The sequence below is a fragment of the Lithobates pipiens genome, unplaced genomic scaffold (assembly GCF_037356315.1).
Source record: "Lithobates pipiens isolate NorthernLeopardFrog02 unplaced genomic scaffold, aLitPip1_a1.2 Scaffold_13, whole genome shotgun sequence".
In the NCBI taxonomy this organism is placed as follows: Eukaryota; Metazoa; Chordata; class Amphibia; order Anura; family Ranidae; genus Lithobates; species Lithobates pipiens.
Window position 1 is genome coordinate 253288360 of NW_027507718.1, and position 22528 is coordinate 253310887.

The 22528-nt window shown below is 41.6% G+C and overlaps 1 protein-coding gene across 1 annotated transcript in view; it reads right to left on the minus strand.

Annotated features, from left to right (window-relative positions):
- Nucleotides 1-10839: 10839 nt before the first annotated feature.
- SCARB2 (scavenger receptor class B member 2) overlaps nt 10840-22528 on the minus strand; it is an 86141-nt gene continuing 74452 nt past the window's right edge. The window contains exons 10-12 of the mRNA XM_077476549.1: nt 20822-20873; nt 19436-19594; nt 10840-16344 (exon numbers count right to left, since the gene is read on the minus strand). Coding sequence (XP_077332675.1) covers nt 16306-16344; nt 19436-19594; nt 20822-20873 — 250 coding nt within the window. The 3' untranslated portion in view covers nt 10840-16305. The remainder of the gene's footprint in view (nt 16345-19435; nt 19595-20821; nt 20874-22528) is intronic.

Genomic DNA, 22528 nt, shown 5'->3' on the forward strand with positions numbered 1-22528 from the left:
GCTCTGTCCAGCTTTTGTACCTTTTCTCTTGGTAGAAAAACTCTCAACAGTGTTGAGTCCAACAGGAAACCTAGATAGGAGATCTGTTGTGAGGGGATCAGGCTGGACCTTTCCAAGTTCAGAAGCCACCCCAGGTCTGTAAGGACCCCTTTGGTTAGATCGAGATCCTTGACCAACTGTGTTGGGGATGCTGCAAATAAAAGCAGGTCGTCCAGGTAGGCTATTATACATATCCCCTGGAGCCGAAGAAAGGCCATGGCTTCTGCCAGGACCTTGGTAAAAATGCGGGGTGCAGAGGATAGCCCGAATGGCAGGGCCTGAAACTGAAAGTGTACTGTTTCTCCCCCTAAATCTATGGCAAGGCGTAGAAAACTCTGCGAGGCTTCCGCTATAGGGATGTGTAAATACGCGTCCCTTAGGTCCAGAGATACCATGAAACAGTTGCGGGGCAGAAGAGCTTTTACTGAAAAGATCGATTCCATGCGGAATCTTTTGTATGTCACTGAAGCATTCAGGGGCTTTAAGTTCAGAATCAACCTGAACTTCCCTGAGGGTTTTTTCACTACGAAGATGTGAGAATAAAACCCCCTTCCCTCTTCTGCTTTTGGGACCCTGAGAATAACATCCTGATTCTCCAATTCCCTCAGAGCTTCTAGCAAGGCCTCGGCCTTTACCATGCACCTGGGTAGATGCGTGACAAGGAGCCTTTGAGGGGGTGGTCTTAAGAATTCCAAGAGGTACCCCCTTCTTATTACCCCTAAAATAAATTGATTGGGGGATATTGTCTCCCACTGTGGTAGAAAGGCCCCCAGCCTTCCTCCCACTGTAGCTGGAATGTCACTGGGTTTTACGGGGCTGGACAGGAGGGCGAAAAATCACCCCTCCTCTGCCCCTGCCTTTTTGGGGCCAGGTTTTATTTTTCCCCTCTGGTTTAGAGGTTTCCCTACGCCCTTGCGGACGAAACCTCTTTTTAGTTTGTACGGGGGTTTTCCGTTTAAGAGGAAAGGATTTTTTCCTGTCCGCTGTCCGGTCTAGAACAGTCTCTAGCCCTGGGCCAAAAAGGAGGTCCCCCGTCAGGGGTATCCCACATAGCTTTATCTTGGAGGCATTATCCCCTGGCCATGTTTTTAACCAGAGGGCCCTTCTGGCCGAATTGGCTAGAGCCGCTGTTCTACCCGACATGCGGACGGACTCAGCAGAGGCATCTGCTATGTAAGTGATCCCTCGCAGCATAGTAGGGAAGGATGACAGAATGGTTTCCTTATCTGTGCCTGCCTCAATATGTTGTTGGATCTGTGAGAGCCAGTGCTCTAAATTGCGAGCCACAACTGTAGCTGCCATTTCAGGCTTTAGATTGCCGATAGCCGGGTCCCACGTTTTTTTAAGCAGAGAGTCAATCCTTTTGTCCATGACATCTGCCAAGGCCCCCATGTCTTCAAACGCCAAATCTGTGTGTCTGGAGACCTGGGAGAAAGCGGCATCCAATTTGGGATTTTTATTCCAAAGGCATGCCGGGTCCTCTGAAAATGGGAACCTTCTTTTGAGGGATCTGGATAAAAAGGGGTTTCTCTCCGGATCCTGCCACTCCTTTTTAACTGTTTCCATTAGAACTTCGTGCACTGGAAACACCCTTCTTTTTGGCTCCCCCAAACCTGAATACATTTGGTCATGCAGGGTTAGGGGCTTTTTATCCGTCTGGCTACCGAGGGTTGCATAAATTGCCTTTAAGAGGTCCTCTACCTCATCAAGGGATAATTTATATCTGGAGGCTTTCCTGGACCCGTCCTGGTCCTCCCCCTCGGAACCCTCCTGGGAATCGAAAGAGGAACTGTCTGGAAGTTCCCTACCTGTCCCTGAAGGGCCTGCAACCTCTGTCCCCCCTGTACTAGCAGGTTGGACCGGAGCAGAACTCTGTGCTAGAGGTGGGGTTGTATCCTGGGGAGATGGACCCGTGGGAAGCTGAAATTTTTCAAAAAGGGACCTAAAAGAAGAGAAGGTGGATGAGAGCTCTTTGACTGAAGCTGCTAGTCCTGACTCCTGTTCAGATTCCCTTTCCCTAACGAGGGAGTCAATACAGCCTTTGCACAACACTTTGGTCCAAGATTCCCCTAAAATGTCCCTACAGGAGGCACACTTCTTTTTAGAGCTATGCGTAGACCTAGTTTTTTTCTGTAGCTTTCTAAAAAAAAGGAAAAAAGAAAAAACAGAAAAAGACAAAGTCAATCCAAAGCTCGGGATACAACCCTGGGAGTGCACTAGACCCTTTTTTAAAAGAAGGAATCTGAGCCTCCCCTCCCCCCTGGCCACCCAGGGGGTCTGCCCCTCCCATGATAGAACCATACATTGGGGTGGGGGGATCCTAGATAGAGAGTGCCCCTCCCCAGGGTGCTCTTACCTTAGGAATGCTGGAGATAGAGTCTGTTGTTTGAGCCTCAGCTTCCGACATGACTGCAGGTGGCTGCTTACTACAGAGTTCCACGCTGCCTGTGCGCGTTCCGAACTCATCTCCAGCTTGTGCCCGGCCCTCCTATCAGCTCCACGACCCGGAACCGGAAGTCGATCGTTTTCGAGGTCAAGCCTTCGTTTCCGCCGGATACGACGTCGCCCGTCGTTCGGCCCGCTCAGTTCAAAGAAAAAAAGGGTACAAAGGGTAAAATCTTCCGAACGGCTTGCCAGCTGCGTCCCTGTAGACGCGATAGGAGTCCCCCACGACCTGAAGCCGCGCTCGACTCGGAAGGGGGTGGCAGTACCTGGTGAGGTAAGTAAGCCCGACCTGCCCGACACGCGGACGTTGGTTTCGAACGGTTTGAACCCAGCTTTCTCCAAACGAAGCCCCTGCTTCTTTCAACCGGGTTCTTTAACGATAAAACGGCCACAGCCTCCCCGACTGATCGGCCTGGTTCCTTGCACAGTGTCTCCCCGCCGGAGGAAACACTAATAACTGAGGTCCGGCAGGGGAAGTAAGAATTTATGGGCTGGCGCAGTGTTTCCAGAGGAAGAGGAGGAGTCTATCTCTCATAGTGGCTGTCCTGAAAGACGATTATGGAAAATGGTATCATCCGCGTATAGACCTATTTTCTCCCAGGAGTCCCCTCGTCTTAGTCCAACTATATTATTATATATTCGGGTTTGCCCTAATCGCTATAGCCAAAGGTTCTGCTGCAAGGGCATAAAGTAGCGGAGACAGGGGGCACCCTTGCCCTAGTGCCTCTTTCTAGAGAGATCTGGTCTGACAACCACCCATTTACGAAAACCCGTGCTTTAGGAGTCCATTATAGGAGCTGGACGCATTTAATAAAATTAGGTCCAAATCTGTAACGGCGCAGGCATTCCCATTCGACTGAGTCGAATGCTTTGGCCATATCAAGGGCCACCACTACCCTGGTTCCTGCGTTGTTATTCTGCGCTTGGATATTTATAAATGATCTCCTAATATTCATTGCTAACCTAAGATTTTGGCTAAAATTTTGATATCCACTGGTAGCAGGGATATGGGGTGATACGATTCTGGGTAGTGTGGATTTTTACCAAGTTTGGGGAGAACTATATTCTGCGCTTCCTGCATTGAGGGAAGTATGCCTAATTCAAATATAGAATGGTATAAGGTTTTAAGTTTAGGAATAAGTGTTTCTGAATGTGGTATAAAACTCCAAGGGTAGGCCATCTAGCCCTGGGGCCTTAGATTTGGCTAAATGAGAAAGTGCTGCTGTGATATCTTGAGTGGTTATGGGGGCATCTAGCATTTTTATTTACTCAGGGTTCAACTGGGGAAATTGTATGGTGTGTAGGTATGTTTGAATTTCTTGTGGCATATGATTACTTTGTGATCTGTATAGATCCCCATAAAAATTCAAAAACTTCTCTGCTACCTTGGGGGGGTCAGTGATACATGTCCCGTCCGGTTCTGCTAGTGAGAACACTACTTGCAGTTTTTCATCTAGGTGGGCTAGATATGCTAACAGTTTCCTCGCTTTTTTCCCCATGCTCATATATTCGTGTTTTACAAAAAAATAGACGACGTCTGGCTTTTTCCAGGTATAACTGGGAAACAGTCTGGGCCTGCGGTTTGACTCTATTCAAGTTTTCAGGGGAATTGAGAGTGTTGTATGCCTCCTCCAATTGCTGCAGTTTGGTTGATGACAGTTGTACTACCACCTTAGAGGACTGTTTGAGTCTGTTTATTTCCGTGTCTAATATTCTACGTGCATGTAGCATAAACAAGTCCCAGTTAGAGTTGAATGAACGGGAATTCTGACCATCAGTAAGGTAGAACTGTAGTTCTCTTTCTATATTTTCATGCTCTGTTAATATGGAAAGCCAGTATAGGTTGAGTCTCCATACGTGTTTAGGGGCTGTGTTTCAGAGTAAGATCAGCATCCAACATGGGGAGTGGTCTTACAGGGCCCTGGGTGCAAACCCCACCCCAGTAACTTTGGGGGGGGGGGGGTAGTGTTTCAGAGACTAGTGTGTAATCTATTCTGGAAATGGTAGCATGGCTGGTAGAGTGACAGGTGTAAGCTCTAGTCATAGGGTGCCTATGCTGCCATACGTCTATTAATGCAAACTGTTAGTATATGACTTAATCTAGTTTGTCTTGACTCACTGATTTGGTTTTCAGCCAGCATTGGGCGATCCAGAAATGGATTCATAGTCATATTGAAATCCCCCATCCATATAGCAGGTACCGTTGGATGCTGGGCCATGAATAATAGACCCTCCATGACAACTTCTGAACTATACGGGGGGATATAACATGCAATAATTAATGTGGGAGATCCTCCTATGGCTGTGTGTAAAGACAAGTATCCTGTGTGTAAAGACAAGTGCCCTGTCGGTACTAATTCAAATGGGGTTGTTTTAGTCACTAAAATAGATACCCCCTGAACAGGTTTGTATAGCTATTGTGATATGCCCATCCAATCCAGGGACGTTTTAAAGCAGATTGCAAATGCCCTGTGACATGGGTTTCTGTTAGCGCTATAACGTTCGCCCTCTGCGCCAGATATCTGAGGGCCGCAGTGCACTTAATTTTATCATGCACCCCCTAATGTTCCACATCAGGAATTTAATCGTAGAAATGTAGGAATTTAGCAATGAAAGGTTGGGGGGGGGGGGGTGCTCCTGCTGGTGGGGGTTTTGCCGGTATGTGGTGTGCCCTTTCCACTGCAAACATTGACGAGAACGCCTCTCTTCCGTATGTTATAAGGAGGCTCTCTAGGTACTCAGTCGGGTCTTTAGCTTCCACACGTTCCGGCAATCCTATGAAGCGGAGATTGCAGCGTCGTATTCTGTCCTCTGTATCATCCTGGTGTGAATGGATCTGCCTTTGCATGTCTTCGGTAGCATGCTGCAGGGGATATCCTCCTCTGTTCTAATTTGGGTTTCTTTGACTCTGTCCTATAGTTTAGAGAGGTCTTGTCTCAGGAGTGAGATGTCTATTTTCACTTCATCTATTTTGGCTGTAAGGGTGCCTTGAAGTGTGGCAATAGCATGTAGCACTTTAGTCGTGTCTGCAGCGCGACGGTCTTACCCTAGATCAGTGATGGCGAACCTTGGCACCCCAGATGTTTTAGAACTACATTTCCCATGATGCTCATGCACTCTGCAGTGTAGATGAGCATCATGGGAAATGTAGTTCCAAAACATCTGGGGTGCCAAGGTTAGCCATCACTGCCCTAGACTCTCGTCGGTGCCATCTTTGGCCTGCATGTCTTTATCCTGGCGCTGGTATTTTGCTAGTTTTTCAGCCGTTTCTGTCGCTTTGTTCGGTGGCAACATTCTGCACCTTGCTCCTGGAGTCTGTAGGCAGCTTACAGGGTGAAAATATTCCAGATCATGTGATCAGGCTGTTAGACAGGAGAAACTGCAATAGGAGCTCCTGCTATCCACGTCTTACTCCATCGCTCTCCAGGCCATGCCCTGCTTCTTCTTTCTGATGTGAAAATTTGGATAACTCGCCATACTGTGGCAGCTGTGTTAGGGAGTGTTATTTACAGGTTTCTCTGGAAGTACTTCTCCATAGGTGGACGTTTTATGAGTGCATTTCCTGACTGTGACTACCCTGGATGTATTTGGATTCTCTCAGATCTGGTACATGAAATGAAAATCAAAGAAAAGTGGGCACTCCTGGTGAGTTCTGTTCCTGATGGAGAAGAGATATGAAAGGAACCCCTTGACCCTGACTTGTGCTGAATTGGAAAAATAAAGTGAGTCCACTAAACTCTTACAAGATTGACTGGACCTTCCTCTGCCTCACCTTTAAAAGACCATTTCTGCATCTGTAAAAACTGTTCTGATTAGACTGTTCTGCTTTCAACTGGTCTGAGTGGACTTTATTGATCGCCCAGAGAGTTCCAGCCCTTGCTTGGCAGGTGGGTGGGTTTTAGTGAACAGGTTTAAATCTACGTTGAAGTGTGAGACTAGTCTGTAGTTGGGGCAATGTTGTGGGTCCTTCCCCGCTTTAGGGATAACCAAGATATGTGCTGCAAGAGCCTTTGGGTGCAGGATAGTTATTGGCGTGAGATAAAGACTGATATAGAGTTTGGGGATAGGAGGGATTGGAATAACTTGTAATTAGGTTAGGGAGAACCCAACAGTCTATCTCTTGTCTTTGCCAGGCCTGACGGATGATGGTTTCTTTCATTGTACAGTAGTTTATCTGGCATAAGACTGGCTAGCTGTATGTTGTTGGCTCATTAATGCAGCTGTGCTCCCAAGCCAGACTGTGTGCATCTATACACACAGTGCGGCTCAGCCTCATGGGACAGATCTTTCAGTTTTAATGTGCTGCCAACCCGATGCAATCCACCATGCTATTGCATGGCACTCTTGATATGTTGAGGCCCTCTATCATTTTCAAATTGACTACTGTGAATATAGAAGGTTCAATAGTTAGGAGGGAGGAGAGTGTGGTATGTTAAAGGTGCTTACATTGAAAGCGAAAGACATTAAAAATACATTTAGATTTTGGACTTAAGATGGCTGCTGCATTGGAAGGCTTCAGTAGTAATGATTCAGTTTATAATATCTCAGTGTTGGGCTTCCCCTTCCTCTCAGCCCAGAAGTGTGCACATTGGAACACACAATGTGCACAGCTCTCCAGAGGCTGGAGGACTGACTGCATGACAATATAGCATAGATGCCAAATGTATAGCTGATATTTTACACCACAAACTTAGGAGACACCCAGTTGTTAAGGTCCTTTCAGAAGCCTTCCGGTGGTTAAAGCAAAACTTTCAGTTCTCTTCAGTAGATTTAGCGGCATGCAGAAGCTTTGAATAGGATTGTGATTGGAGACTTCCTGTGCCTGGAGCTGATTACTGATATATTCAGGGATTGCTTCAGGTTTAAAGAGGTCAACAGCACTGTTACTAAATGTCAAGTCAACTTTAGGAATAGGGTAGCATTTTTAACTATTTTGTTGCTACCACACACATGCCACCTTCTTCACTTATCCCCAAAACACTGCTGCACATGCATGTTAGCATCGACCTTTAAATGTAGTCCAGTGTCATCCACAACAACCATACTAATCAACAATCAGATGAGCGCTTCCTCCAGTCGGTACATTTATTACAATTTGATCTCAATTACCATTCAACCTTATCGCCATCCATCCCTACTTTACTCGCCACTGCACTGGTGGCCTACATCTGCACTTGACAGCACTGTACCAATCAGTGGCGGCTGGTGAAGTTTTAGTATGGGGGGGCACGCGCCAGACCCTGCCCTTCCTTTTTGACCCTTCCCACTTGGTGAAAATGGGCATGGTTACAGCAAAATAGTGGGCGTAGCTCTAAGGTGGTGTGGTTAGTGTCTGAGATGAACGAGAGAGGGATGGAGGGACAGATCCTACACAACATTATAAATATGTGTATTCTACAAAGTTTAACAATCAGCAGATAAAGATATTTCAAACACCTGGTGTTAGCACTTCAATCATCCCAGTACATGGTTTTTATGGTGTCAGGATGATTGAAGCGCATTATTTCTATTATAACATTGTAATATAAAATGAAATCATTCAACTCACCATAATGCAGAATCAGTGGGAGCCCTGAGCGTGTCACTAGCCCCAACGGGTGTCCCCAGCGGAGTCCCTCCTTACATGCAGCCTGTGTCACCACCAAGTTGCAGCAGAAATTACATCTGCTCACAACTGCTGCAAGCATTGAGCACATTATTCATTTAAAAAACCTGGCTGCTGGATATATTCTAAATAAAACTTGGGTGATATTGCTCAAATCAATGTATGAGTAAAAGGGTGCATTTTAGTAATTTTCAATTGCTTAAAAATAGGATTAGCTCCACATATTTCGCAGAGAACCTTTATGGACGCCCTCACCTTACTGCAGCTCCGCTCTGGCTGAGGAACGGAGCTGCCGACGTCACTTCTGGCTGCTTCACGAAACCCGGAAGTGACCTTGGGGTTTAAACAACAATGCTCCTGCCCGTAAGATCACAGTGATTTTATGGGCGGAAGCTACTTGGCGTTCTGCATTGCGCTGCAAGGTGGGTTAAAGGCCCGCAAATGAAGCGCCATGTGGCGCCACAGTGCACTGTTAAATGCCTTTTTTATGTCTTAAAGGGGCCGTTTTTATTTTGGTGACTACAGTGACATGTCCATCCATATTTAGCTTATTCAACAAACCTGCACAATTTTGTCAGTTGAAATTAATTCTAATCCAACAAATAGAGCACGCCCCCTGTTACTCCTTGCAGCAAGTGTGCTGGACCAGGAAGTCAACAGCTGAGGTCTCATCAAAAGGGTCTTCAAGAGATGTAAGAAGTTGTCAAATGATTTATGATTGTTTTTTTAAACAAGCTTTTACAAACATGTTATACTTACCTCCTCTATGCAGTTGGTTTTGCACAGAGCAGCCTGGATCCTGCTCTTCTTGGGCCCCTCTTTGCTGTTCCTGGTCCCTCCCTCCTATCCAGTGCCCCCAGAGTCAGCAGCTTCCTATGGGGCACTGGAGCCAAGTCACAGCTCTGTGTCCATTCAGACACAGAGCCCTGACCCGGCCCCCTCTCTCCCCTGATTGGCAGCTGCTGGAGCCAATGGCCCTGCTACTGTGTCTCAGCCAATCAGGAGGAGTGTCTCAGACTATTTAGACTTTCGTGGACATTGCTGGAGAGAAATGGGGCTCAGGTAAGTAATTAGGGGGTGCTGGGGAGGCTGCGACACACAAAAGTTTTTTTTATTGTAAAGCAATTAAAGGAGGCTGGAATGAAACTCTGCCCAGAAAACCTTAGAGAAAAGCCAGTGCTGGACTGGTAGCACAGCTCTAAGGAGCCCACCAGAGTGGGGGGAAAGGTATTACTCCTAATTCCTGGACTCCTAGGGGGTTATTTACAAAAGGCAAATCCACTTTGCACCGCAAGTGCACTTAGAAGTGCAGTCGCTCTAAATCTAAGGGGTAGATATAAAATCAGCAGTGATTCCACTCATTTTAGAATCCAATCATGCATTTTTTTTTATTTTCCTTGCATGTCCCCCTCGGATCTACAGCGACTTTAAGTCCAAGTACACTTGCAGTCCAAAGTGGATTTTCCTTTAGTAAATAACCCTCCTAGATTTTAATCCTTGAAGTGTGGGCAAGATCACTGCAAGAGTAGGTTTTTCTAGAGTTCAGCAGTAATTGTAAATCAAAAACTATAATATGTCAATCTTAAGTGAACTGGCCTTCAGATGGAGTCACCACAGAAAACTCCCGGCCAAAAAATGTATCCAAGCACATTTATGTTTATGCTAGGTCAAATACAGGGGTTGGACAAATTTATGAAACAACGTATGGTAAAACAATGACATCATTACCTAATATGGTTTTGGACCGCCTTTGGCATCGAAGATGGCCTGAATTCTCCTGGTATTTGACATATATTAGTCATGGATGTGGATAATGGAATCTGATACCACTCTTCATGCAAAAATCTGAGTCGCAATCCTGCGCAATGTCCTTTTGTCTCTTTCAGGCAGTTGACCGTGCTTATGATCATCAGACAAAATTTTTCTGTAAACTGTATATGCCATCATAACCTTTGATACTGTAGCTTTCAACACCTCAAATAAATTGGCAATTTCAGTCACAGAGGCACCAGCACCAACAATTTGCCCTCGATGAAACACTGTTAGCTCTGACATGACTGTATTAATAGCAGCACATGCAGCGAATGAAAAAAGTGAGGCTTCCTACCTGTTAGCTAGTTGTGTCACCACACAGTGGAAGCAAAAGAATATTACATCACTTCTGTTTCAATGCGAAACATGTCACTTTAACACCCGCAAATCATTTAGTGTTTCCATAATTTTGTCCAACCCCTGTAGGTTTCGTTATCATTAGTTGCTCATTTCTCTGGTTTCATTTTTCAGTCAACAATATACAGTAAAACCTTTGAGAGTGTTTGGCAAGACAAAGTTTTTTTTTTTTTGATCAATTGTGACTTGATATACAAGTAGAGTCACAACAGAGTATAAAAGAGAAGAGAGGCGCCTCCAAGTGTAGCAATATGGTTACATTTAATGAATGTGGAACATATTGCTACACTTTTGCTTCTAATCCCCTTGTGGAGGCTTCCATTTGGGGATGGACATTTTATGGTTACACAACCTGGTCACATTTCTATAATCTTTTTATATGGACTATAAACTGAAGGATTTATGAATAAATGGTTGTGGAACAAATCATTTGAGTTTCCATTATTTCTTATGGGGAAATTCGCTTTGATTTACAAGTGCTTTGGATTACAAACATTTATGGAACGAATTATGGTCGCAATCCAAGGTTTTACTATAATTATTTTATTATCTGAATGCAGGAAAAAAAAAAAAAAAAAATGAACCATAAACCACAAATCCTTTATTCAAATTAAACATGGCTTATTCACATTTCTTTTTGTTATGATTTGGTATTAACATTATCAAGCAATACAGTAAATTTAGCAATGTTAAAGCTGTCATGCTGAGTGTCATACACATGAAAACAAAGGGGATATTTTAAAAATGTGCTTATGCTGAGAGCAGTTTTCCCTTCAAAAAAAAAAAAAAGTATAATCTGTGTACACAATGAAACCTCCTGAAATGTGAGTTTATTATTCACAACTGTACAGTGTCATTTTTGTAAAAAAAAAAAAAAATGAAAAAAGTTTTAATAAATGTCCCTCACACTGTATAATATGAACATTGATTTGTAGTATTAAAACATGTAGCAGCAATGTAATTTGGACCTATTAATGTGCTTGACAGACAAATACAGTACCATACATAGGAACAAAAGTAAACCTGCATGAATTAAAAACGGATGAGAAAGGCTGTGCCTAACACGAAGGAAGCCTTGCAGTAACTTTGCGGTCTCAAGGGCCCCCTGCTAATAATTACAGTTCATTGTAAATTATTGTGATGTTCACTCGGAAGACTGCCCAATACCCTTGTGGTCATTGGGAAGAATCCCTCTTAGTGGTGTCAATGGGAAATTATCTGAAAGGTAGAAATTGCTCAGGGAACCCCTAGCAACCTCTGGAGAAACCCTAGGGCTTCAACAAAACCCTGAACCTGAAAGGGATTCTACACCTCAGAGAGACTTAAGTCCATAAAATAATGCTATCATAAGAGAAGCGCCAAGCATGCATCCAACTTTGGGGATGGTGGTTATGCTATTCACTAAGACCTCATTTACAAGTTACCGATTTGAATTGGTGCTTTTTCTTAAAGCGGAGTTTCACCCAAAAGTGGAAGGTCTGCTGATCTGCTTTCCCCCCCTCTGGTGCCATATTTGTACTACATGGTTATGGTAAATCTGAAGACAAAAATCAGCAGAAAATCAGTGTAAATGGGGCTTATGGCACCTTTCACACTTGTGCGAGTTGGGGCTGCAAAATCACATGAAAAGACATTCCCCATGATTTACAATGATAACCATTTATATATGTGCAACTTCAAGTTGTGCCGACTTCAAAGTAGTTCCTGTACTACTTTGGTCCGACTTTCAAGCGAGTTGAGGTCCAAAGACCTCAAAGCAGGCATTCCCTGAAATTGCGTCAAAATCAGGGTAAGCTTTGAAGTTTGCCAAGGGTCCTAAGAATAAATTGTTTGACAGTAGAACTGAGAACTAGGCAGGCACACACACAGCTGCACATTCCTAGTTCTCTGTTGCAGGGTTGTTTAACGTTCTCATGCCATAGGTTATTTTACATTGGACTTAAAAATTAGTATTGTGGTTTTGAAGGGGTTATTGCGGCAGCCCCATTGTTACAAGCCCAAGCCTTAAAACAAATACACTTTTAGTTAAAAAAAAAAAAAAAACCCAACCTCCTTCCCCTCTGTTTTGCTTCCTTCCTATATTAATATGCAATGGCAGTTTTCCATGTAAAATTCCCCTCACTCCCATGTTCTTTGTATGTATACAATATATATTTTTGTTGCTGACCTGTGTATTTGCAAAACCTAATAAAAAATGTGTTGTGGGCAAAAAAAAATGTCCACCCTTACTAGGCTATGCTAACCTAGAACACTCATCCCTGCTGCATAATAGCAATACAAAGACCCTGTTTGCTTTGCTTAGTGCACAAAGATGTCAACATTGCTTTAAAATGACTCTTATCAATAAAAACGTCTATAGTTGCGGTCAACTTTCTCTGATGCTTCGGGTGAAATTTCTAAATCAAAGAATCTGTACCTGGTAAAGCCAAACTGCTGCTGACTCATGTTGGTTGTAAAATAGATGAGCCACAAGCAAGAAAATACATTACCATTTTTAACTAGAAATCCAATTTAAAAGTACACCTGTCATAAGAGATCTACAGGAGCTACAATTCCTGGAGCCACCCGACATGCTAATCATCTGTCTCTCAGCTCCACCGGCGGCAACACTTTCAGTGTCGCTGTCAAACTGTTAAAGTCACTGATCCAGAACAAAGTGTCAGAGGTCTTGAAATATTTAAACAAGTGGGGGGGGGGGGGGGGGGGGGTCTTCAATATGTCAGTCAGACAATTATCGTTTTTAGGAGCTCAGCTCTTGCAAACTCAGGATTCTGCTACTGACAAGTTTCCCTTAAATGTAAGGCCTTTTAGTTTGTTAGTTCTAGCTAATCAGGAACACCACTACCTATTTTTTATTAAGCTATTGAACAATATGACAGATTTTCAGTCCTCTTGGGTAGTTGCAGATGAAAAAGGGTCATCATATTATGTACAAGTGGTTATTTAACCACTTCAGCCCCAGAAGGAGTTACCCACTTCACAACCAGGCCATTTTTTGGCGATACAGCACTGCTTCTCTTTAACTGGCAATTGCACAGGCGTGCAACATTGTACCCAAAACAAAATAGATGTCCTTTTTGCTCTGTGGTTTTCATTTTTTGCACTATAAACAAAAAAATCCAACAATTTTGAAATAAAAAACCCAAATTTTATTTTTTTTTATAGCCAAAAATATAAAATAAGGATTGAATGTCTTCATCAATTTAGGCCAATTTGTATTCTGCTACATATTTTTGGTAAAAAAACAAAACAAAAACCCAATAAGCATAGATTGATTGCTTTGTGCAAAAGTTATAGCATCTAGAAACTAGAAATGCCATAAATCTATCCCCTATTTATTTATTTTTACTAGTAATGGACCGCCATTTCTAGTAAAAATAAATAAATAAATAGAAATGCCATAAATCTATCCCCTATTTCGTAGACGCTATAACTTTTGCAGTTATTTGCCATTTTTAGTGGGACTGCGACATTGCAGTGGACAGATCAGACACCTAACTGACATTTAACACTTTTTTGGGAACCAGTGACATTATTACAGTGATCAGTGCTAAAAAATATGCACTGTTACTGTACTAAGGACACTGGCCAGGAAGGGGTTAACATCAGGGGTAAAATGTCTTCCCTCACTGTGTGTTCTAACTGTAAGGGGGAAGAGGTGCATAGTAGAAATACAGGATCTGTTTGTCAACCCCTGACAGAACGGAGATCTGCCTTGTTTACTTTGGCAGATCCCCGGACATCAAGTCCGCCAGACCCGCCGACTGGCTCCCCCGCTGGCCAATATACACGTGCCCCCATAGATTGCCATGTACAAGCCCAACGTATCCCTATGGTGATTTGCGCAGCCGAGTCAACCTGCTGCAGTATTAACTGCGGCGGCAAGTGGTTAATGTAGCATTTTGATTCACTCTGAAAGTAACTATTTGGGAGTCATTCACTGAAACTGGAAGCGTCAAATTACACACCTATGTGTACCAAATAGGTGAACCAACAGTTATTATACAGTTACAGAGAATTTCCTACTCCATTGTATTAACATATGTACTACCAAACTCATTTATAAAAAAGGAAAATAAAGTGCAAAGTAAACTAAACGTTCTACACCCAGTTATGTATTTTTATTTTCTAATGCAATATAAAAATGACAGTCAAGATATGATTGGCTGCTAAGCATGACACCTCCGCTGTAATCTTGATTTTGTGAGTCTTTATGCAGGCATTGGCTATTTAGCCGTTACATAGTTAGTAAGGTTGAATAAAGACACCAGTCCATCCATTCTATACAGTATGTGGGGTAATCTCTGACTTTCTTGTAATAACAGTCACAAGGTAAGCATTATCAATGGAAATCCTCCATGTGGCTGTAGTCTGGTGTCTGATCCCCTGAATTTTTACCTGGCAATTCGATTACAGCCTTTACCCACAGTGGCTCCTGTTGTAGAAATCAGATATTGCAAAGCAACCGTGCAAAGGAGATGCCAATATGAGCCTCATCTAAATGCTAAAACCAGTCTAAACAGCAATAAAAGTAATGGTAAAATAGTTGTACCGGTGTTGCATAATGGTGGGTTGGGGGAATGATAACCCCCTTAGTATTGTTATGGTACAGACAAGGACCTGAAGAAGTTGGAAAAATACATGTAAGGTGGATCTGAACCCATTTTGGATAACCTTTAATATATCAACATGCTTTGTGTCAAACAACTGCTATTTAACTTTTTTCATTAAACATTATCTTGGATCAGCATCTGTTGCAGGTCTCTCCTATGGAATGGTTTACTATGTGACAACAGTAGATCACGCCTGTATAATGTGTGTTGCCAGGGCTGCTTGTAATCTTTGGGAGGATAGAATGTGACAATATAACAATGCATAAACATAAGTGATATACTGTTGTCACTCACTTTCATATGCCTTGACACGGCCCTTCGTTAGTAGGCTTACAGAGTATGGTTTTAATGAACACTATTGTCAATTTAGTCACAATTGAAAAAATATTTTAACTTACATTACTTTAAACAAGTGGTTAGCGATTGTGTTAAGATCTGAGAACCCCATTTAAAATGGCGGTACTCCTAACATTTCAACCTACAGATGGCCTTTTATGTAAGGAACTGCTACAATGCTGCAACCCTTCAAGAGCTCATTATTGTCACCTTCAAATAAAAACAAGTTAATATGGTCATCTGTCCAGAGCACAAAGCTGACAATTGAAACGCGTCAAGGGGAGCAGCATCAGCTCAAGTGAAAAGATGCATCACCTGCTTACATATATAATGTACATATACATTATGTACCCTGCAAACTACCTGGTTGACCAAAAACAATGTGCTTATGGGAATAGCGAGTGCTACCTGACAAGTGTTAAAATGTCTTGCCTTATACACCTGAAGACCAATATAATTTCACAATTTAACAGAAAAGATTAATATAACACAACAAAACTATTTTGATAAGGTAATGCAAAGTGCAGTGATGTTGTATAAATGACACTAACCTACAAAAACACAAGATTTAATTTAACAGTAATCCTAATTGGAAAAATTATTTTTGATTGGACATCATGAATTATTTTAGATCCACTCATATGCACAAGTATTAGTCTCTTGGAAACCACACTAAATGCTTTTGACATGAGGCTCCTTGTTACATGCAGTATGCCCATATTGGAAACAAGGCTGTTAAAAAAAAGTTAAAACAAAGTGTAAATCCATCCTTCTGAAAATATATGGCACGTGATCAGCAAGGGTGGGGTCCTTTATGTATAATTAGTGCAGCGACATTACTGATGCAGTTAATATTAGTAAACATTAGCAAATTAAATAGTCCATAATGGCAAACCACAGAGCTGAATTAAGTAACATGTGCTTGTTATTTCACCTTAATGGTAAAACATTATAGTAACTGTGCTGGTTCATGTCTACCGCACAGCATATTCTGGCTTGTCTTTGATCTGCTTCTTTCAAAATGTCTCCAATTCACAATCTGAGCAGTCCTTAAGCATTTTGCATAGTTTATTTTCTGAATTTTAAAACTTTCTTGAATTAGGTTCTGATAAGATTTGCTGTATCCTCTTCTGTCCCCTAAGCAAACAAAAAATGCAGAGATGTTAAAACAAACCCATTACATTACAGCAATTTGGGGATATATGGGGCCAATCATATGACATACAGACTGATGTTTTATGATATACTTGTTCAAATGTATTCGCATTAGAAAATGTTGATAATCAGATGTTAGCTTTACAGAAAAGATAGATAGGGAGAATGCCATTATAAAGAATAAAAAAAAAAAAAAAAAAAAGAGACCCCCCCCCCAAAAAAAAAAAAAAAAAAATCAAAGTTAGCAGCTACAAATACTGTAGGTGCTGCCTTTTACTATAAGAACACTTATCTGTACAGGGATCCAGCAATGTCCTCAATTGAGCCAATTCTTCAACTCGGCTTGGATGCAGGTTCTGGCATCTTAGACAAGGGAAACTGACAGTGAAACCTTCCAGCTTCACAGACGATTTCCTACTTCTCAAGCTCCGCTGCGCTGCGCTTTGTGAATGGGGGTGGGGAGGATCCAAACAAGCAGAACTTCCCCTGTTGGGCGAAGTTCTGCTTTAAAGCTGAACTCCAATATAAGCAAGCCTCGTCTAAATACAAAAAGGCATGTGTATTCTTACATAAACCACACCAAGATTCAAGTGTTTCTTCTAGATCTGTGCACTAATACAGCGTGAAACTTTACCTCTGTGCAGGAGCTTTCAACCATATTAAAGGATAGGTCCTGTAAAAATGTATTTCTGGAATCCTGTGACCCAGATTTACCAATAGCTTGCTGTCGGCTGATTTCACAGAGCCGCACTGACCATATTGTCAGGATTCACCCAGATACCTGACTGGCATCTGGCTCAGCCTCTCAACACGCCACCGAGAGCCTGATCCAGCCTCTTCCATTCTCTCCACAGTCCAGTGATCTCTGCTCAGTGATGACCAAGAACTGAGCAATCAGGGGACATATGATCACTCAGTTCTTGGAATTAGAGCTGGTGGGGGACAGCTACAGCATCAGATCAATGCTGTAGCCATATAGGGGAGGACGTAGGTTTTTTTTAAATTTAATTTTATTTATTTTTTTAATCCCTGCACTTCTCTTTTAAGTTATAGCTGCTCTCTCCTTAATGCCCTGTACACACAACCGACACGACATGTTTTCACGTCAGAATAAACGCTAAAAGGTTTTTCAGATGGAAAAATAAACATGTTCTCTATCTAAATCCATCTGAATTTTCTACAGAAAAAGCCCTATGGGGCATACACATGGTCAGAAAATACGATTAAAAGCTCCCATCTGACTTTTTCTGTCAGAAATTCCGACCATGTGTACACAGCCTAAGAAGGATCACTAGTCTTGTATCCACCCTCCAGGAGTTTTCTAAAAGCAGCTTATAGTTGGTGGACCTGATGTGCCCCTCCCCTGCAACGCAAACAAAGTGAATTTACCTTTTTGGCTATTAAAATGTTACTAAACACATAACAGTAAAATCAGTCTGTATATGCAGTAAAGCATGCTCATTATACTCAGTGGAACCTAAGGGGTTAATCCTTTGCATTGTGTATAAATGCTGTGTGGTCCTGTCTTCTCTGATCCTCCCCTTATTCCACTGTCCCCTAATTATTTCCTGATAATATCGAAACTCAGGGACGGGCTGCACATGCTCAGTTTGGAGAGTATTGATAGAGAGTTTTTGTTTTCTCTTGGGAAAGTTCATGTGATCAGCACAGGGCCGATGAGCACTGTCCAGACAGAGGGTCAGAGGAAAATTAAAAAAACTTCTCCTACAAGCTTTACTAGGAACTGATACAAGACTGCTATATACTGCTGAAGGGAAAGCATATTTAGCTGTTTATATTTACTAAATAATACTTTATATTTTACTAAAATAATTTAATTTCCTGGGTTTAATAACACTTAAAGGAATATATTTATATCAAACCTTTTCTATTTTTCACAACCTTGTTTTTGTCAAATATTTTTAACATTTTTAAATATAAACAACTGCAACAGGAAAATTACAATCAGCGTTATGTAGGAAAGTGTTGGATATAACAAACAGTACATTTATAATTCAATAGGCCAAGCCAGGATGGCAAACAATCTTTTTTTTTTTTTTTTTTTGTAGTGAAGTACAAAACAGTTAATTCACATTTTTGTTTCTGGCTCCGTTTCAGATTTTCATTGATTTCCTATCTGGTAAATCTGTTATCACTGTCACTGTGACAGTAATGAAGGGAAATCTTTCTAACAGAGCCCCAGATAGCATTAAAAACCTGACAGGAGCTCTAATTCCTTTTCACTCCTTCCAAAGCAAAACAAAAAAGTTTTGGCTGGACGTGCACTTTAAGACCCCTTTCACACTGGAGGCGTTTTAGCGCTACAAATAGCGCCTGAAAAAACGTCTCTTAACCCTCCTTAGTGTGAAAGCCAGAGTGCATTGAAATGAATGGGCGACGCTGCCATAGTATTTCAGCAGCGGCGCTACTAATACCTTCTTCGGCCGCTAACGGGGGTGAAAAGCGCTGCTAAAACAACGGTAAAGCAGCAGGCGGCTCAGTGTGAAAGAGCTCTAAATGCACTGTAATTAAAGTGTTAGTTACTACTTGTATGAAAATGTATTGTGTATGTAATGTATTGCTTCCCTTGTGTGAAATCCCTGGGTTTTCCTGTCAGTCCCTCTGCTTTCCTATTAAAAAGTGACCACACTAGCCAAAAGAGCACATCCATGGTCAGTTCTCGATCTGTCTGCTCTCCTTCAATGATGAGACTTGTCCTGACCCACCCCTGCTGCACAGCCTTTCACTGGGAAGCTCAGTGTACTGTTGCTTCTCCTCCCCCCAGCTCCTATGCAGCTATAAACAGAGGAAACAGAGAGAAGGTGATCACTTATAAAAAGGGGGAAAAAAATAAATATATGTTTTCTATACACAAATGTTTTGCCTTTCATTTCTATTTTAAACTAAATGGGTTGTTGTACAAGGTGATCATTTATATTTACAATCACTTTAAGTATTACATCTTCACCATTTTTAATTCCATAAAATTAGTAATAAATGGGTAATAAAATGTAATTTATAAGAACGAAATGAAATGAATGAAAAAAAAATCCCACTTTATATTTTTACATACCTGTTCCCTTGTTCTATGTGGACGGCATACCAGAATAACAAATATTATACCAAACAAAATGCCTAGTCCCATAATGATGAAGGGAACATTGGCTACCACTCTGGCCTTCCACAGAATGGTCCTAAGTTTTGCAGAAGAGTCGTCATCAATGAGAACCGTCTGTAATAAAATTACACACAGATGTAATTACAGCAAAAATAAAATAAATGTCATTTTTGAAGGCCAAACACAGAATTGCAAAAGACGGGAACTATAGAAATATATGTAATATGTATACCAATGGGGGTTCATGTAAATGAATAAAACAAAATGGTGCAAGTCTACATGGCCTTTGTTATTCTTAGCGAACAGCCTGTTGGAAAAGGCATCTTGGTTACAGCTACATGGGAGATTTTCAAACATACCACTAAAATTTATAGCATGTAATTTCTAAGAGCAGCATAACTTGTTACTTTTGCCAACTAGTTAAGAAAATATTGGTGAAAAACATAATTTGACCACAGTGTGCATCAATTGTGTGTGCCATTGTAGAATACTCGTGAAGCTTACACCATTGACTGCAATCTGTTCCATTTATGATGGCTGCTGATCGCAACTAATCATTATTAATGTAAAGTGAAAATACCTGTTGATCTGTCCAGAATTGCAGTCAGTTTCTAACTTTCTGCAGTGGGCTGACAGCTCTGTCCATGCTGCACTGAAATTCCAATCAGCATTGTCTGTTTGACTACATCATCACATTCCTCCTCTCCACGATACCCAACATTTGCTCCCTTTTTGTACCATCTACCTGCTAATTCTCACCCTCCTGCCATTTCAGTACAGCACAGTGTTAACACAAATGGGAAGTTAGATGTGGACTACATTTTTGGTAGGGTCAATGTGTATTTTTCAGTACTTGCAGTTTAATGTGACATGGTAAACTGTGCATATATTGGGAGAACATACACTTTTAGTTAGTGGTACAGCCTGCTGGAGTTCAGTGTACGGCCTTCTGTGCTTGAAACACTGTACTTCATTATCTGATCTACTGTATGCCAAAAAATTGTTGGTCTTGGGAGCCCTGCAGTGATATTAGTATAAAGGTGGCGCTACCCTGTCATATAGGGTGGGTGTAATCACAGGAAACCATTACACCAAAAATTAAAAAATAATCACAAAAAGTGTGCAAACACCCAAGAGCAACCTCCGAAGTTTATTATAAACAACTAAAAAATAACAGCATCACAAAACCCAAGCCAAGCCACCTTATCCCCTGTATGGATATCCCTATCCAGATACATCATCCCCTGCTGATAAACATTTCTCTCTGCCTGCTTCATAATTAAGTTGGGAGTATTGATTATCATTATCAATGTTGCCAGAACTAACACCAATAATTCTTACCTCACTTAGGTGCATCACTGGGAAGTAGAGAGTCTGTATATTTTTTGTGATGCTAAAAAAAAAAAAAAAAAAATTCTATTAGTTCAGTTCATGCCTATGATGTAGCTAACATTTGTGGGCTTTACGTTGTGTACTCTACCTAGTGAAACTGTGTATTTCAATAGAAGGCTGCATCTGAAAAGGAAAACTAAGGGCTCATTTACACTTGCTTCAGCTTCAACACACATTAACGGCTAGTTTACACTTGCTTCATAACTTGGCTTCGGACAGGCTTTGGTAAAGCTCTCTGAAAGCCAGTCAAAGCTCCGATTACTAAATAAAATGGTTAGCTTACAGTCCTGTTTACACCTTGCTTTGGCTTTGCTTCAGAAATTGTACCCAATGTAGCTTTAGTGGTGCTTCAAAGCATCTTCAAAGCCTCCATAGAAGTCTATGGCAAAGCTCACTCGAAGCCCCATCAAAGCTCCACTGAAGCCTCATCAAAGCACCAAGCAAAAGCAAGGGGTAAACAGGATTGTAAGCTAACCATTTTATTTTGTGACAGGGGCTCTGACTGGCATTCAGAGAGATTGGACAAAGCATGTTTTGAAGCAAGTGTAAGCTAGCCCTAATTGCTGCATTTTTCCACAGCACGCTGGACGACACTGAAGGTCATCACACTGCAGTGCACTAGATCAGTGTTTCTCAACTCCAGTCCTCAAGGCGCCCCAACAGGTCACGTTTTCAGGCTTACCATTATTTTGCACAGATGATTTGATCAGTTTCACTGCCTTATTAATTACCACAGCCGTGTCACCTGAGGGAAATCCTCAAAACATGACCTGTTGGGGCGCCTTGAGGACTGGAGTTGAGAAACACTGCTCTAGATAACTAGAACTGAATTTAGTGTACACATCCAATAAAGTAAAAAAAAATGTAAACAGTGTAGTGCGTTAAGTGAGCGGATTGTGAAGGTACTTTCAATGTTCACATAACTGAGGAATGGGAAAGCTCATTCATTTTAACATGCATATTTCAAATAAAACATGGATTACAGCCAGGTGTTTTATTTGAACATTTCTAAATGTGTATGCAACAGTTTAGAATAGTATTTCAATCATTTGGCTTTTTTGTTTTAGGCATATTGAAAGCACTGGGGTTGGGTAGTTCATACAGGCTAAAAATGCTTGATTCAAGCAATTAAATGCATTCCTATTGAAGTCTATATGGCTAAAAATGCCTCAAAAGTAGTTCATAGCTTTCGGAGTGCTCATATTGAATGGCCACCATTTAAATATATAGGATTTTGTCATTTGAATGTTTTGGAGTTTTAATCCACAATACACTCAGATGTAAAAAAAAAAAAAAAAAAAAAAAAAAAAAAACACACACCGCACCGAAGTTCCAGCATTACTCTCCTACATGTAAAAATATTTTTTTTTTCCTGCTAGAAAATTACTCAGAACCTTCAAACATATATATATTTTTTTTTTAGCAGAGACCCTAAGGAATAAGATGGCGCAGATGCTATAGGCTCCGCGGTGTGAATAGGGTCCTAGGTGGATGTGAATGGAAAGGTAATTGGAAACATATGAGGAATTATACATTAACAGTGGAACTTTGCAATTTATGTAACCAAAAACAGCAAAGTTAGCCCAATTTTTTGTATAATGTGAAAAATGACGTTACGCCAAGTAAATAGACACCAAACATTTCATGCTTTTTTTG